The following is a 19496-nucleotide window of genomic DNA, read 5'->3' on the forward strand; positions in this document are numbered from 1 at the left end:
ATTAGTGATAACATTTCTAAAAAATTCTGGTACACATGAATTTGTTATTTAATGATATTTCACTAATTTTTAGTTATTAGGGCATTAAAATCAAAGGGGAGATAACTGTAATACAAATCAAAGGTACACTGTGTAATGTAGCATATATGACCTATATCAGCACCTTCCTAACACGAATGAAGTTCAAATTATACTGATTATATCTCCAGCTGGTATTTAATTTAATTAATTAAATTCCTTGGCTTCAAGCTGGCTACATTGATATTTCTTGGCATCCAACAAAAGTTTGTCTTCACAAACTTTTTGAGAACCTTGATGGTACATAGATATGTTACAGATATTCAGGTATAGAAAAAATGATTTTAATAACAATTTCATATCCAATATTATTGGTAGTACAATTGTCAAAACTTTCTCATATTTGTTCAGTGTCAAAAAATAATTACATGTATATGGTTACATTCAATTTAGAGCTTGGGATTTGGAAAATAACTTCAACATCTATTGTATTGGTAATAAGATCACATAAAATCTCTTACTGTGGACGACAAAGTGTTGTATAAAAATTGTGTGTAGATTTCAGGTGTTAGTTCGGTAGGTCATAGAAATTATTCTGAATAGAATTTATTGAAATATAAAATTAATAGCTTACCTTATAACACATTACCTGTGATTTCAGGATGTGTATTGTACATATTACTGTTCAACTGATTTAAAGGAATTTATTCAGCATGTGAAATGTTATGAAAATTACTTTTCATTTCAAATTACAATTCCATACATTTGTATTAATTAAATGGTAATATACCCTCAGGTCATGATCTTTCGCGAATATGTATTCAAAAGTATGTAATTATCATAACTTTCATTGCAAAAAATGGTGAAAGTTCCTCAGAAATCCATTCTAGACATGTATTTGCTTAACTCTATATTCTGAATGATTTTCAGGTTTAAAGCTCCTAAAGAGTCGAAACTAGGGCATCAATTTTCTGTTGTATTTCTTTCGATAAATTTTTGACAATTTGTTAACAATTGACAATTACATGTTCTTTTTTTTTCTAGTTAGAGAATTTAGTTTGCCACACCTGTCCTTAGCTACTGTCTCGTTTTACTCCGCTCCATTCAGATTTATCAGATTTTTAGGTCATGTGAGAAAATATCTGTCATCCGTCAATTTACATTTTTGAATTCTTCTCAATGACAATTTAGGAGGCCAAAAGTCATGATATTGGGCCAGTAACAGGCTGGGATGAAGGAAAGTTTGTTGAAATGAATGACCTCACATTTTACCTGAAGCTATATATGTTCTACCTGTAGCTGCATAGTCTTATATCTGTAACAGTATACATTTTACCTGTAACTGTATACATTTTGCCAGTAATTATACATTTTACCAGTAACTGTATACATTTTGCCAGTAACTATACATTTTGCCAGTAACTATACATTTTGCCAGTAACTGTATACATTTGGCAGTAATTATATAATTTGCCAGTAACTGTATACATTTTACCAGTAACTGTAAACATTTTACCAGAAACTGTATACATTTTACCAGTAACTGTATACATTTAACCAGTAACTGTATACACTTTGCCAGTAACTGTATACATTTTACCAGTAGCTGTATACATGTTGCCTGTAACTGTATACACTTTGCCAGTAACTGTATACACTTTGCCAGTAACTGTATACATTTTACCAGTAACTGTATACATGTTGCCTGTAACTGTATACACTTTGCCAGTAACTGTATACATTTTACAAGTAACTGTATACATGTTGCCTGTAACTGTATATACTTTGCCAGTAACTGTATACATTTTACCAGTAACTGTATACATTTTACCAGTAACTGTATACATTTTACCAGTAACTGTATACATGTTGCCTGTAACTGTATACATGTTGCCTGTAACTGTATACACTTTGCCAGTAACTGTATACATTTTACCAGTAACTGTATACATTTTACCAGTAACTGTATACATGTTGCCTGTAACTGTATACATGTTGCCTGTAACTGTATACACTTTGCCAGTAACTGTATACATTTTACCAGTAACTAGACATTTTACCAGTAACTGTATACATTTTACCAGTAACTTTATACATTTTACCAGTAACTGTATACATTTTACCAGTAACTGTATACATGTTGCCTGTAACTGTATACACTTTGCCAGTAACTGTATACATTTTACCAGTAACTGTATATATTTTACCAGTAACTGTATACATTTTGCCAGTAACTAGACATTTTACCAGTAACTGTATACATTTTGCCTGTAACTGTATACATGTTGCCTGTAACTGTATACATGTTGCCTGTAACTGTATACACTTTGCCAGTAACTGTATACATTTTACCAGTAACTAGACATTTTACCAGTAACTGTATACATTTTACCAGTAACTTTATACATTTTACCAGTAACTGTATACATTTTACCAGTAACTGTATACATGTTGCCTGTAACTGTATACACTTTGCCAGTAACTGTATACATTTTACCTGTAACTGTATACATGTTGCCTGTAACTGTATACACTTTGCCAGTAACTGTATACATTTTACCAGTAACTGTATACATGTTGCCAGTAACTGTATACATTTTACCAGTAACTGTATATATTTTACCAGTAACTGTATACATTTTGCCAGTAACTAGACATTTTACCAGTAACTGTATACATTTTGCCTGTAACTGTATACATTTTGCCAGTAACTTTATACATTTTACCAGTAACTGTATACATTTTACCAGTAACTGTATACATGTTGCCTGTAACTGTATACACTTTGCCAGTAACTGTAAATATTTTACCAGTAACTGTATACATTTTACCAGTAACTGTATACATGTTGCCTGTAACTTTATACATTTTACCAGTAACTGTATACATTTTACCAGTAACTATACATTTTACGAGTAACTATATATTTTGCCTGTAACTGTATACACTTTAACAGTAACTGTATACATTTTGCCAGTAACTGTATACATTTTACCAGTAACTGTATACACTTTGCCAGTAACTATACATGTTGCCTGTAACTCTATACATTTTGTCTGTAACTGTATACATTTTACCACTAACTGTATACATTTTACCACTAGCTGTATACATGTTGCCTGTAACTGTATACATTTTACCAGTAACTGTATACATTTTACCAGTAACTGTATACATTTTGCCAGTAACCGTATACATTTTACCAGTAACTGTATACATTTTACCACTTACTATATACACTTTGCCAGTAACTGTATACATTTTGCCAGTAACTGTATACATTTTACCAGTAACTGTATATATTTTACCAGTAACTGTATACATTTTACCAGTAACCGTATACATTTTACCAGTAACTGTATACATTTTACCAGTAACTGTAAACATTTTACCAGTAACTGTATACATTTTACCAATAACTGTATACATTTTACCAGTAACTGTATACATTTTACCAGTAACTATACATTTTACGAGTAACTATATATTTTGCCTGTAACTGTATACACTTTAACAGTAACTGTATATATTTTACCAGTAACTGTATAAAATTTTACCAGTAACTGTATACATTTTACCACTTACTATATACACTTTGCCAGTAACTGTATACATTTTGCCAGTAACTGTAACTGTAAAAGTGGGTCCCCTCAAGAATCGTGGATTTTCCCTGTGTCATCTATGAAGGGGACATTGAAGAATCTTATATCTTCCCACTCTTAACTTACTGCTATGTCTTTCTGTTTGGCCATCCTTAAATAACCATAGTTGTTGATGGGACATTAAACAATACAAACCATTTTCTTCTATAGGTGTCATCTTGACACCTGTCCTCATATGACCCTGGCTGTTGTGAGAATGTTTAATCCCTAATAACAAACAAATTAACAAGCATCTATTTCTCAGTAAAACAGACCTGTGAGAATTATATTTCACCTAGTCGTCCACTTTACTGGACATTGGTCATCCATTGGTCAGTTTCTGTCACTAAGAACAACCAAAGGTGGTGTGGCCACAGATACTTCAGGTAGACAAAGTGTATTCAGTCATGTCTGTAGGGAATTCCAGCCTGTTCACTATAACAAATCAGTTCATGAAATATTAATGTTATTGATAAAATTTCCACTGTCTATGGCTATGCAATTGGTGAAGTTTTCTGATGTTGACTGTGCCTCTTGTTTTTTTTTTTTTTTTTTTTTTTAATTTTATGGGCAGCCTGGGTAAAAAAAAAACTGAATATCTAAATTTTTACATATATGTTGTATTGAGTAATGGTAAATTACAGATAAAACTTGACCTTGTGATTGTTTAAATTTGTCACTCAAAAAAATATTTAATTTGTGCCGTAGTCAGGTAAATGTGCTTTTGTTCAGCTGGTAGATATTCTCAAATGGCAAGAACGTAGCTTAATATAGACTCTAACTGTTAGAAAAACGAGTGTTAGTCAAACAAGGAATCCTTTTAGCTGTATACAGAATTGTAATCTGCTTATTGGGGTTGAGATTATACATAAAAACCTGTCCGTCCTGTGTATTAGGTATTAATGAGTATATGTATGTACACACACAGCACTGATATAGGATTTCTTAGTTAAGGGCCTAGCGCCGGGCCGACTAACATTGTACTACGATTCAACATAAGCAGCATACGGTACCAAATCGTGGACTTGTCTTCGATACTGATATCGCATACGACTTATCAACAGTACTTACACGTTTAAATACAGCCCCGTATTTTGAACTGTTAAGGATTTTAAACTGTGTTGTAAAATAGCCAGCGACTAATGTATGATTAACGGCACCTGTTTAAAAGGAATTATACAATGATATGGTCTGACAGAATGCTTTAAGACCATATACATTCAGCTGAAGGAAATGATCAACTCATGAATTCTAGAGGATCCTTTGGGAAATTATTTTTGGAATTTTATCAACTTTGAAGAGTTTAAATTTTCTGAAGGAGAAACTCATGAACATTTAAGTGTTGCAATATATGAGTTTTGAAGTACTTTTCTAGAAAGAAATACAGCGTTTTGTGAGCTATCATATACATCCAAGTGCAAAATTTGCATCTGATTGTGTGGAGCTCAGTTTTGACTCTAGATTTTTCGTCTCATTATATTGTTCTCTGGTCACAGTTGTCTAGTGGGTTGTGGAGTTGTTGGCAGTGCCGTTTGGTCGTGAAGTGTATACCTATAAAAACCTGGAACTTTTTACCTACCTGTGTAATGGACACCTGTTAGAGACCTATCGCAGACTCTGACCATCTGCCCTATAAATCTGGTCCATTCATGGCTACGTTGACTTATTATCCTGATTTTGGCTCCTGTCTACGATATAAAGTTTTAGAAGATCACTATTAAGTTCTAGGTGACCATATCATCTTTACAGGTGACACCACTGCTAAAGACCATAACTAAACCTTTGGAACATAATCAATTAAACCAGTCACAAAACTTCTTGACAGACAATATACAGTGTGTATACATCTATACATCTGTTCAGTATTGTTCAGCGGAGAGACATATAACATAGTGCTCCATTAACTAAAGACATTATAAAAAATCTGAATTTGAAATACTATTCATTTGACGGAGCGAAGTCTGACTGAACAATATCAGGCCTATAACACTTCTACTTAAGTATCATTAATAGTTCAGATTTGACTGTTCCCTACCTTTTATTTTCAAGCTCCATTAAGTTCTGTACATTGTTGAAGTGGTACGTGTTGATAATTCACGAATAACGTAAATGATGTCGGACTTAAGTGATCCTGTTACAGCGTATCTAAGGCTCAGACTAACCTCCATATAGGGAACCAGTACATCAACGGAAAGATCACCTGATTTATATACAGATAGTTGGTATTATCAACAGTTTGGACTTTGTAGATCAATCAAAATCTGACAACTGCGGATAAAAGTTTCCTCTCCCTGTATAAGACTTTACTTCTGGAGTTCCTCGAGAAGTATTTCACACGTGCGATCCAGATTTGTATTTTTGACCTCAGTTTTATTAATGAGCTTACTCTCCTGTGGATTATATAAGTCTGTGTATTTTACACAAGCATGGTGATTCAACATGTTAATCTGTTGAGGGACATGTAGTGCAGTCTGGCTGAACTGTGTATCTAGGTTCGACGATATGTACTGATTGACAAATGTGCACCTGTTATAAGTGTTGAGTATTAGTGACCACCATGTCTACGGCTTGGATTACCTGTAAATACTTACCTAGAGTACCTGAGAATATCTTCACCATGCCAGGTAATCAAACAGTTATAATTATCTTATTTCTACAATGTAACTACACAATTCTGAATACATAGTTTTTCTTCTTCTTTTTTTTTATAGAAAAGACAAAGATTCTGAAATGATTTAATTTGTAACTTATTGATTACATGTAAGAAAAACATTTATTTTCCCTCTGACCTATTGGAATTGATCTTTATACTTATGACTAAATTAGGGAACAGTAATGTACAGTTATGACTAAATTAGGGAACAGTAATTATAATGTACAGTTATGACTAAATAAGGGAACAGTAATGTACAGTTATGACTAAATTAGGGAACAGTAATGTACAGTTATGACTAAATTAGGGAACAGTAATGTACAGTTATGACTAAATTTGGGAACAGTAATGTACAGTTATAACTAAATTAGGGAACAGTAATGTACAGTTATGACTAAATTAGATACATGTAGTAATGTACATTTATGACTAAATTAGGGAACAATGATGTACAGTTATGACTAAATAAGGGAACAGTAATGTACAGTTATGACTAAATTAGGGAACAGTAATGTACAGTTATAACTAAATTAGGGAACAGTACTGTACAGTTATGACTAAAATTTAAATTAGGGAACAGTAATGTACAGTTATGACTAAATTAGGGAACAGTAATGTACAGTTATGACTAAATTAGGGAACAGTAATGTACAGTTATGACTAAATTAGAGAACACTAATGTACAGTTATGACTAAATTAGGGAACAGTACTGTACAGTTATGACTAAATTAGGGAACAGTTATGTACAGTTATGACTAAATTAGGGAACAGTACTGTACAGTTATGACTAAATTAGAGAACAGTAATGTACAGTTATGACTAAATTAGGGAACAGTAATGTACAGTTATGACTAAATTAGGGAACAGTAACGAACAGTTATGACTAAATTAGGGAACAGTAATGTACAGTTATGACTAAATTAGGGAATAGTAATGTACAGTTATGACTAAATTAGGGAACAGTAACGAACAGTTATGACTAAATTAGGGAACAGTAATGTACAGTTATGACTAAATTAGGGAACAGTAATGTACAGTTATGACTAAATTAGGGAACAGTAACGAACAGTTATGACTAAATAAGGGAACAGTAATGTACAGTTATGACTAAATTAGGGAACAGTAATGTACAGTTATGACTAAATTAGGGAACAGTAATGTACAGTTATGACTAAATTAGGGAACAGTAATGTACAGTTATGACTAAATTAGGGAACAGTAACGAACAGTTATGACTAAATTAGGGAACAGTAATGTACAGTTATGACTAAATAAGGGAACAGTAATGTATAAATATGACTAAATTAGGGAACAGTAATGTACAGTTATGACTAAATTAGGGAACAGCAATGTACAGTTATGACTAAATTAGGGAACAGTAATGTACAGTTATGACTAAATTAGGGAACAGTAACGAACAGTTATGACTAAATAAGGGAACAGTAATGTACAGTTATGACTAAATTGGGGAACAGTAATGTACAGTTATGACTAAATTAGGGAACAGTAATGTACAGTTATGACTAAATTAGGGAACAGAAATGTACAGTTATGACTAAATTGGGGAACAGTAATGTACAGTTATGACTAAATTGGGGAACAGTAATGTACAGTTATGACTAAATTAGGGAACAGTAATGTACAGTTATGACTAAATTAGGGAACAGTAATGTACAGTTATGACTAAATTAGGGAACAGTAATGTATAGTAATGACTAAGTTAGAGAACAGTAATGTACAGTTATGACTAAATTAGGGAACAGTAATGTACAGTTATGACTAAATTAGGGAACAGTTATGACTAAATTAGGGAACAGTTATGACTAAATTAGGGAACAGTAACGAACAGTTATGACTAAATTAGGGAACAGTAATGAACAGTTATGACTAAATTAGGGAACAGTAATGTACAGTTATGACTAAATTAGGGAACAGTAATGTACAGTTATGACTAAATTAGGGAACAGTAATGTACAGTTATGACTAAATTAGGGAACAGTAATGTACAGTTATGACTAAATTAGGGAACAGTAATGTACAGTTATGACTAAATTAGGGAACAGTAATGTACAGTTATGACTAAATTAGGGAACAGTAATGTACAGTTATGACTAAATTAGGGAACAGTAATGTACAGTTATGACTAAATTAGGGAACAGTAATGTACAGTTATGACTAAATTAGGGAACAGTAACAAACAGTTATGACTAAATTAGGGAACAGTAATGTACAGTTATGACTAAATAAGGGAACAGAAATGTACAGTAATGACTAAATTAGGGAACAGTAATGTACAGTTATGACTAAATTAGGGAACAGTAATGTACAGTTATGACTAAATTAGGGAACAGTGATGTACAGTTATAACTAAATTAGGGAACAGTAATGTACAGTTATGGCTAAATTAGGGAACAGTAATGTACAGTTATGACTAAATTAGGGAACAGTAATTATAATGTACAGTTATGACTAAATTAGGGAACAGTAATGTACAGTTATGACTAAATTAGGGAACAGTAATGTACAGTTATGACTAAATTAGGGAACAGTAATGTACAGTTATGACTAAATTAGGGAACAGTAATGTACAGTTATGACTAAATTAGGGAACAGTAATGTACAGTTATGACTAAATAAGGGAACAGAAATGTACAGTAATGACTAAATTAGGGAACAGTAATGTACAGTTATGACTAAATTAGGGAACAGTAATGTACAGTTATGACTAAATTAGGGAACAGTAATGTACAGTTATGACTAAATTAGAGAACACTAATGTACAGTTATGGCTAAATTAGGGAACAGTAATGTACAGTTATGACTAAATTAGGGAACAGTGATGTACAGTTATGACTAAATTAGGGAACAGTGATGTACAGTTATGACTTAGAGAACAGTAATGTACAGTTATGACTAAATTAGAGAACACTAATGTACAGTTATGACTAAATTAGGGAACAGTAATGTACAGTTATGACTATTAAATTAGGGAACAGTAATGTACAGTTATGACTTAGAGAACAGTGATGTACAGTTATGACTTAGAGAACAGTAATGTACAGTTATGACTAAATTAGGGAACAGTAATGTACAGTTATGACTAAATTAGAGAACAGTAATGTACAGTTATGACTAAATTAGGGAACAGTAATGTACAGTTATGACTAAATTAGGGAACAGTAATGTACAGTTATGACTAAATTAGGGAACAGTAACGAACAGTTATGACTAAATTAGGGAACAGTAATGTACAGTTATGACCAGTTATGTATAGTTATGGATCATTTATGTTATACTGTAGCAAAAACTAAAAGACAGGATCGGTTATGTAAAGCTTATGTTAGGGAATAGTATTGGATACTGGGTATATGAGACTAAATAAAGAAATGGTATGCTATAGTTCAAATAAATCAGTGAAAAGTGAGGTATAGCCAACGAGAAAAATTAAAATGAAAATGTTTGTTGTTTATGTTAGTGATCATAGCCTGATTACATATTTTAGTCTCCATTGAAATGTACTTCAATTAGAGACAGACATATAGGGGCTGTTCTGGTTATAAGTCTCAAAGTACAAATCTACTGTACTATTTGGCAGGAGATAATATCTTTGAAAATTTCATACTAGTACCTAGAAATTTGAACCCCAGCAATTTGCTAGCTTGGACGACCTTCGGTCCCAGGGTAAGCTTGCACTGAATTAGGTCGCAGATTGGATTTTGTACTGTAGATACAAATCTCTTCAATAAATAATTACGACCTTCAATAAATTATTATGAATATTGGAAATTTGATATCCCTCCTGTTTTCATGTACATTGCATATACACAAAGTACTACATGTATTATATAGTACCTGTATATTAAGTATTATGTGACCACGCAGTGTCCTCTGTAGAGATTTGTACTGTATGTGAGAAATACACCACATATCCCTGTCAACCTTCCCTGTTTTGGAGGGAGTCTCCATCTTTTTCATTTCCAGATCTTTTTTATACAAGTTAAAGGTCTAAAATCAATGTACGTAGATAATGACTTACACAGTTTCCAGTTACATTTGTAACTGTGTTGGCTTATGTATTGTTTTATGGCTCGTCGGCATTGCAGTTAAAGTCATTTAGGGCCAAATAATCTATACTGTATTACCATAGAAACTTTTCTTCGTGATTGAATAGGGACAGAATTTTAACTTTGATTTTAGCACCAATGTCTACAGGAATATGCTTTGTACATATTTGTATAAAAGTGTTTACTTAATTGAAATTTATAAGTACGAGTATATCTTCTAGATTAGACAATTGAATTCATGATTCGAGTATTTATTGCTAAATTAGAATTACGTAATTATCAATAAGTCTCACAGCGTTGGTTCCTCTGTAAATAGATAGAGTCAGAGGTGTGAAAGGACTTAAAACTTAAAGGAGAAATTATAAGTAAAATTTTCAAAGATTTTAATATGGTTTTACTGCTGTAATTTATTTAGCATCTCTTGATCAAAGAAATAAAATTTGTTATAAAAATTACACTGTAGCAAGTTACCCATACATTAGCAATTAAAAATTTGGCCAACGGGTGAGATTGAGGTTTAAAAGGCTTAACAGACATTAGCATTATACAGAATGATAGAAATATATGCCTTAAATAAGTTATTGGTATTTCTAGGTTTTGTCTCACTGACTATAGTCAGTGTTGTTTTGGTTTTAGTTAGTTACTGGTTTACCGCCTACATGACTCCACCTCACTAGGTTTGGTCCTACTGACTAAAGTCAGTGTTATGTCGGCTTTAGTTGGTTACTGGTTTACCACTGGTTTACCGCCTACATGACTCCACCTCATTAGGTTTGGTCCTACTGACTAGAGTCAGTGTTATGTCGGCTTTAGTTAGTTACTGGTTTATCACCTACATGACTCCACCTCACTAGGTTTGGTCCTACTGACTAGAGTCAGTGTTATGTCGGCTTTAGTTAGTTACTGGTTTATCACCTACATGACTCCACCTCACTAGGTCTGGTCCTACTGACTAGAGTCAGTGTTATGTCGGCTTTAGTTAGTTACTGGTTTACCACCTACATGACTCCACCTCACTAGGTTTGGTCCTACTGACTAAAGTCAGTGTTATGTCGGCTTTAGTTAGTTACTGGTTTACCACCTACATGACTCCATCTATAGCTAGGTCTGGTCCTACTGACTAAAGTCAGTGTTATGTCGGTTTTAGTTAGTTACTGGTTTACCACCTACATGACTCCACCTCACTAGGTTTGGTCCTACTGACTAGTCAGTGTTATGTCAGCTTTAGTTAGTTACTGGTTTACCACCTACATGACTCCACTTATAGCTAGGTCTGGTCCTACTGACTAAAGTCAGTGTTATGTCGGTTTTAGTTAGTTACTGGTTTACCACCTACATGACTCCACCTCATTAGGTTTGGTCCTACTGACTAAAGTCAGTGTTATGTCGGTTTTAGTTAGTTACTGGTTTATCACCTACATGACTCCACCTCACTAGGTTTGGTCCTACTGACTAAAGTCAGTGTTATGTCGGCTTTAGTTAGTTACTGGTTTACCACCTACATGACTCCACCTCACTAGGTTTGGTCCTACTGACTAGAGTCAGTGTTATGTCAGCTTTAGTTAGTTACTGGTTTACCACCTACATGACTCCACCTCACTAGGTTTGGTCCTACTGACTAGTCAGTGTTATGTCAGCTTTAGTTAGTTACTGGTTTATCACCTACACGACTCCACCTCACTAGGTTTTATCTTGCTGGTGATAGTAAGTGTGATATCAGGGAAGTTTTTGAAAAACTTTTATTATGAGAAGTTTTACAAATTCACATCTATAGATTAACACTCCATTGGGACTGTTATCTCCCGGGATCTTGTTTTACAAGTGAAGGTTGAGGAGATTATTCAGCTTATAATATAACCGGTCAGTTCTATCTTGTGATATATCAATGTTTATGTCATAAATATCGTAAGACTTACAATAACGCTATTGTGACGTCATCAATATTTCATGATACAACAATAGATGCTTGATATCAGACATTTGTCTGTAAACATACCATCCAAGTTGAAATTTGTGTGATAAACAGAATCTTAAACTCTTGGCAATGGAATTCATTGAACTCCTTCAGTAAATTGATATGCCATTTGCCTTAGGGCTCATGTCATATAGAAGTTGTTGAATTTGTTTAATAAATTTGATCTGACATAGCCTCTTATGTATTGTAAGATCCTCTATGTAGATTTTCAAATAGCGAAACTCGTTGATATTTTGGCCTAAGTGTTCACCTTGTTGTGTTGTAGGTGGTGATCATATTGATACTAGGGCTGTGCGTTCCTACCTGAGCAAGCTGGAAGTGACACTAAAGATGGGACGCTATGAATTTGGTCCTGCAAAACCCACCGATGTGAGATCCGTCGAGCGTCCGTATAGCAACATGTCATGGCGGGAAAAAGACATTATCAATTTCGAACGAAGGGCCAAATCTCGGTCAAGTAGTCGAGGAGGGAGCTCAACATATTCAAACTCGCGTCCCGATAGTGGTAAGAATGATGCATCTTATAGCCAACTGAGTCGACATAGTAGTCTCAGCTTTTTAAGTGCTTCTGAGAAACTTATGCTGGAGTCTGAACGACCTCGACTACTACACAGGGGAACTCTGGACAGGCGTCTAAGAACCTCCTCACCAAAAAGCACGAACTCGTCCCCAGAGGAAAATTCTAGAAAAGTTGAGATCAATCTCGGCCCAACACAGGAAGAGGTTGAGGATTCTGGGAAGGTTGTGGCAACACGTATTGCTGATCAACAAATTGATAGTTTTGCTGATGACATAGGTGGTATGGACCGAGCCGTACTAGCCAGGTCCGTCGGGAAACAGGTGACCACATTTGACGTTCCTGACAGTCCGGACATGGCCCCGGTACGCCTATATAATCGATACGGCAGTGCAGGGAGCTCCAGATCAATGTCTCCACGTCAGCCCCAAAACAGCAAGACAAATGTTCGAAGTGGCAGTGCGAAAAGTGGTAGTTCATACATTACAAGTGCTAGTCGAATGTCGCGAACCACACACAGTAGCATGCGTAGTCGGAGTGTAATGAGCCCTCATGCAATCACCCCTGGTAACACTCGATCAATAACATATGGTCCAAACAGTGATGTCAGCAGCCTACTTGGTCCACCAACAACTCCCCGGGATATAAAAAAGGATTATCATCATCGGTCAGCGTGGTATCATGTGCCAGGCCGTTATACAACCTATACACAAGATTATCCATCGAAACGATCTCAAAAAACTTCAACTGCCCAGGCATATCAAAACAGGTTCACTAGTTCCCCATCGCACAGCGAAAGGAGGAAAAAGACGCCATCATCCAAATTTTCCAGACAACAACAAAACGGTCGACAGACAAACAAAGACGATATTAAAAACGAGGCTGATAATTTTGGACCAACAGTGAAAGGTATTGGACCAGTATGTACAGATTTTGGGGATAACGGTTATCACAACAATTTGTTTACAACAGGTGGACCTGGGTACGAACATTATGAAGGAAATGGCAACAGCCATGGTATCAGTGTGACATTCAAAGAAGCTGTTGTAGTAGATTGAAATAGGGGTAGATAACTCTAATTTAGACACTAATGCCTTAAGTTTAAAAGGAGAAATTTTGTTACGTTTCATAATTATGTTATCCGAGTTTGTATCAAGCAGCCAAGAATGATCAAACTACTTTTCAATGATGCACTTTCAAACATTTACATAATAATTTCAATTAATGTTAACTTACACCACTTGAAGAAAATGTTGTATGATGTTTGGATCTTGTTTAAATGTTTGTTAAATTAAGTTTTACATGTAGATGAAAGATAGATTTTTTTAACTATCGTAATACTGTTTCTTTTTTTATGTCTTTTGTTACATAATGTAAGTCTTACTTATTTTATAGGTAGATATACAATGCGCAATATACAGTAGATTATCTTTTTAATTTTCTTTTCTCATGTATATTCATTGAATTGATTTTTGGGAACAACAAATGATGGTATCATTATTTATTTGTTTCTGTATATGTTTGTACTTATAACATCTGTGATATGTTTCAGTTATTTTTTTCATAGGCTGAAAATTCCTTTTTCTGATCTTCATGAAAAAATATATGGGTACATTTGAAACTATATTTAAAGTGTTAAAACATGTGCATGCCCAAAGGGCAGATGAGCTTGTACCATGGTGCGGCATAATCAGGCAATGAGCTTAAGCCCATGTCTGGTAATAATCCCACTTATTTTTCGGTTTAGTCACTAGGTCCTTGGCTTATTATAGGATAACAGCACAGCCAGAACCAATTTTCAGCATTAGTGACTAATTACATGCCAGAAACTTTACTTATAAGTTTCTATACTCACAAATGTTTGAGTAAGATGTCGCATTACTTTTACCACCAATTTATTATCGTCTTCCCATTAGGACACTTAACTTTCAAAACTATGATATATATCTAGGTTTGTGTTGTACTTGTACTTGTCGAGGAGGGATGTTAGACTGATATTTCTTAAGAGATTGCTGGTTTATTAGTTAAGCCATCTTTTTTTTTTTGTTAACTTCTTCCGTAAACAACACTTACATGTAATTTTTCAGTAAAATGTATACAATTTTCATTTCTTAAAATATTATTTATGTATTTTACTGAAATCGAAATCACTACTACTTCTTTAACTGTTAATTGTTGTATGGACGGATTAATTATTAATTAATTACCAGGTAAACAGTGTATCTATAGAACTTTACATAATGACCTGATGGTTGTGTTAATGGTTTATTTGTTATGGGAGCAGGGCTATGTTTTTGGATTTCACTAACAAGTATATTAAATCAGACAAGATAACCATAGAATGGTGCAAGACAAATGTTATTAGATGTCCATCCATTTTACCATTCATCACAATTTGTTTTATTTTTTCTAAAATAAGTGAAGGAAAAGAGAATAGGTGATAATTAGTATAGGTATTGTAATAATAACTTAATTTTGGTGAGGGCTAATATTTGTGCCAGTTTTTTCACTATTTTTACCAAAGAGGTATACGAGTTGATGAGGAACATAATTTTATGTTGTCATTAGTTCTTAAAACAGTATTATGTATAAGTTTGTCTTTCCTGTCTCTCTGGTATTGTTGTGGTAGCCAAATTAAGCCACTGATAACATGGTTTCATTAAATACATTTTATGACCTTAGTATCCAATGTTCAGGTGATTTTATACAACTCATGATGAATTTTTTTTTTTTTTTCATAAAATTTCATATATGAAACAATAATCGTTTCAAACCCCCCCCCCCCCCCCCCCCCTTTTTATTTTAATTTATGTAGATCTAATAATAGATCTGTTGATTAGTTTGATATTTCAGAAAAGAGAATGAGTTTTTTTTATCATTTGATATCTAAATTCTTAGCAAAAAACACAAAGTAACATACCATACTTGAAATGTATGGGTACATTTTTCAAATAAAAAAAAAAAGATATTCCGATTCTGATGTCTTAAGATCAAACTGCCTTTTGAATATAATTAAAATTCATACATTCCTTAATTCTGTAAATGTATGTTCAGCCCAGAAGATGCCAATCCTTTTATCAAACTAGAATATTTAGCATTACAAGTATTTACTTATGCAATAGATACATCTTCAAATCCCAGCGGTTCTGCTCCTTCACGCCCTTAGAACACAAGTTGGCTCGGTATTCTGCTGGAGAAATTGTCCTACTTTATCATTTTCTAGATACCAATGTTTGTGACCTGTTTTTTACACTACCGGGTAGTTAAAAAATGAATTTTTGGCTGCTCTGACTAAAATTGACTTTTATTTAATCCTGCTATGTCATCAGACAGAAGACAGCTTAATGATTACTCCCGCCAGTAGTCTGGTTTTAAATCTTTAGCGTTTGTGATTACCATTGACATGTTCAAAGTGTGTAGATACAGTACTCGTGTTTGTTGAGACCTGGACCCTTGGATTTTGAAAGTATGTTAGATCAAGCAAGAAATATTTTATATGTTATATGGAAGTTGAGGACACTATGCTGTATTGAAGCTCGAGATGTTTTATGTATGCTAAATTATTTGCTGAAGACAATGTATATAATGCTCCTTAAAGCTAGAGATTACATTATTTGCTAGATAAGCTAAAAGTATTATCTGCTAGATCAGCATAACCTAACTTTAATTTACATTTATAGTCAAATATTATACAAAGTAAATTCAGATAGTGGTAATCATTCAGATAAGTCACAAAAGATATCAAGGACATTTTAAGCAGATTTAGGATTTTATTTACCTTCTTTTAATTAGAAAGAACTTTTTAATTTAGTTATTCTTTGTGATAAAGTGTCTTTCTCATCCAGCATTACATTGATATGTATCTGTGAAGTTTGCTTTACTATGTTGTCATGACAACCAATGCCAATTCTCTGTGATAAGCTCAAACTTTCTGTGATGTATCGCCTTACAACTTAAGAATGTATTTACTGTACAGTATATGTTAATTTAGCTAATAATTAAAATATATTTATAAGAACCTCTAGGTTTTCTTATCTTTATTTTTTTTAACTAGCCCATTATCTCAAAGTGGGCTTTTCAATAATTTGTCATGTGTACAATACAGATTTTAGACAATCTATTCCTGTTACCACTATTGAGAAGTACTGCTCGAATCCTGGACATTCCTGTAGGTTTCCTTTGGTTCCTACCTGAACATCTTTAAATTTTGAGATATACATGTATCAAATGAACAAAATTGCTGCTAGGAGGCTGTCTTGTATTGTGACGTTTGAAAATATTACCATCACGATCGTTACTCAGAAAATTCTGCATGAATCATTTACCAATTTTATACAAAGGTTCCTCTTGGATCTTTGATGCACATAATCAGTTTTCAGACTGATCAGCAAAAAAAAAGCTGACAAACTGCCATCTTGAATTTCAACATTTGAGATATTATACCCCTTGTCCTTCTATTGTTCCATTGGTCACATCACCAATAACTAAGGGTCAAGAAACCCCATGCAAGCTCAAACTTCACGAATTGTTTCCTTATTAGGACGTACTGCTTGCATGGGATTTCTTTAAAGGTCAAGGCCACTGTTACTATAAGTAGAAAATTGATTTCCAGAAAATAGCTTAACTTCAAATTAACATTTCAAACTAGAATTTCACACTGCTCTTGGTCATTACAGAAAGGTCCCCGTAAATATACATATCCAGGGTATAGGAGGTTGGTGTTTGTATAAAGTATTGTTCAGCGATACTTTGACCTTGACAGTGTTTATAAGCAAATAAGTTCCTGTCCACAAATGAATTTCAACAAGAGGCCTATGGATCTTAATGGTTATTATCCCCTCGCGACGAAAGTCGGGGAGGGGATATAGCGTTCCGTTCGTACGTATGTTCACTGTTTGTCAGCGCTCTTGCGACTTCATTTTTGAACGGATTCTGACCAAACTTCATATATGGGTCCAGCATGGGAATACCTCAAACGAGTTCGTGTTTCAGGGTGTCAAGGTCAAGGTTACCGTTACTATTTATAGAAAATCTTTGTCAGCACTCTTGCAACTTCATTTCTGAACGGATCCTGACCAAACTTCATATATGGGTCCAGCATGGGAATACCTCAAACGAGTTCGTGTTTCAGGGTGCCAAGGTCAAGGTCAGCGTTACTATTTAATAGAAAATCTTTGTCAGCGCTCTTGCGACTTCATTTTTGAACGGATTCTGACCAAACTTCATATATGGGTCCAGCATGGGAATACCTCATACCTCGAACGAGTTCGTGTTTCAGGGTGCCAAGGTCAAGGTCAAGGTCACCATTACTATTTATAGAAAATCTTTGTCAGCACTCTTGCAACTTCATTTCTGAACGGATCCTGACCAAACTTCATATATGGGTCCAACATGGGAATACCTCAAATGAGTTTGAGTTTCAGGGTGCCAAGGTCAAGGTTAAGGTCACTGTTACTATTTATAGAAAATCTTTGTCAGCGTTGTTGCGACTTCATTTTTGAATGGACGCGAGGGGATTTGTATCGTCTGTGATGCCTTGTTAAATCTTGCAGTTAATTCAACTGCATACCATCAAACTGTCATCCCATGCTGATCATGTTAACTAAGTAAGAATAAATCCCAATAGAAATCAAACAAATGATAGTCAAAAATGTGATGGGTCATGAAATTTACAATTTTGGTAAAGCACCTTAAGACCCCCCCCCCCCCCCCCCCCCCCCCCCTATGAAGAGTATTTGATTTTACCTTATTTGGGTCCTGAGAAGAGATTTTTGAATTTTCAGTCAATTTGACCTTTTTTGGCTCATCCTCAGTCCCCTGAGGGGGTGAGGACCATATAAATCACGAATATGTCTCCCACAAACAAACGGGGTAATATGCAGACCTTTTCAACCAAATGTCTTTTACTTTGACCCATGGCCAGTGACCTTGATGGACAGTTGATACCCGTTTTAATTCTGACCAACTTTGTTCACGAATCTTCACAAAATGTTCATTAATGAAAAGGTACAAAACTGACCCAGTGACCTTGACATTTTGCAAAAGGACTCCTTGTTTATATTCCAACAAACTTTCATTCATGATCTCATAAAATATTAATCAGTGCTAACATAAAAAAATGTGTCTCTGACCCCTGACCCAGAAACCTTGACCTGTACACATGACCTTAATATATGTATATGTATGTAGTCAGTATTCTCCTAGATTATTTCTGAACAAATTTGATTCATCATGTCAAGACAAAATGTTAATAGCAAAAAGAAATTTAAATGTGTCCTTGACATTTTATCCAGCGATCTTGACCTTTAGTCAGCTGATTATTTCTTTGTGCTTTGCTTCATTATGTCATCACAAATTGTAAGCATACTTTATGATGTTATCACAAAAATGTTCATCAGTAAAAATTTACTAAATGCGACAATGAATTTTGACCCAATTGACCTTTGGTCAGTCAACTCCCTATTTCATTCTGAACAACTTTGCTTCATCATGTCATCACACATTGACCTTCAATAAAAACATACAAAATGTGACCTTGGTGACTGGCTCAGTGACCTTGACCTTCAGTCAGATGACTGATTAATTCTGAGTAACTTTGCTGCGACTAATATCTTAGGAAAATGTTAA

The 19496-nt window shown here is 34.2% G+C and overlaps 1 protein-coding gene across 3 annotated transcripts in view; it reads left to right on the forward strand.

Annotated features, from left to right (window-relative positions):
- LOC117330580 overlaps positions 1 to 15276 on the forward strand; it is an 80251-nt gene extending 64975 nt beyond the window's left edge. For all 3 annotated transcript variants that reach the window (XM_033888989.1, XM_033888992.1, XM_033888991.1), the window contains one exon: positions 12618 to 15276. In XM_033888989.1, the coding sequence (XP_033744880.1) occupies positions 12618 to 13927 (1310 nt within the window). In that variant the 3' untranslated portion in view covers positions 13928 to 15276. The remainder of the gene's footprint in view (positions 1 to 12617) is intronic.
- Positions 15277 to 19496: the final 4220 nt, after the last annotated feature.

This window comes from Pecten maximus, chromosome 7, assembly GCF_902652985.1.
Source record: "Pecten maximus chromosome 7, xPecMax1.1, whole genome shotgun sequence".
Taxonomy (NCBI): domain Eukaryota; kingdom Metazoa; phylum Mollusca; class Bivalvia; order Pectinida; family Pectinidae; genus Pecten; species Pecten maximus.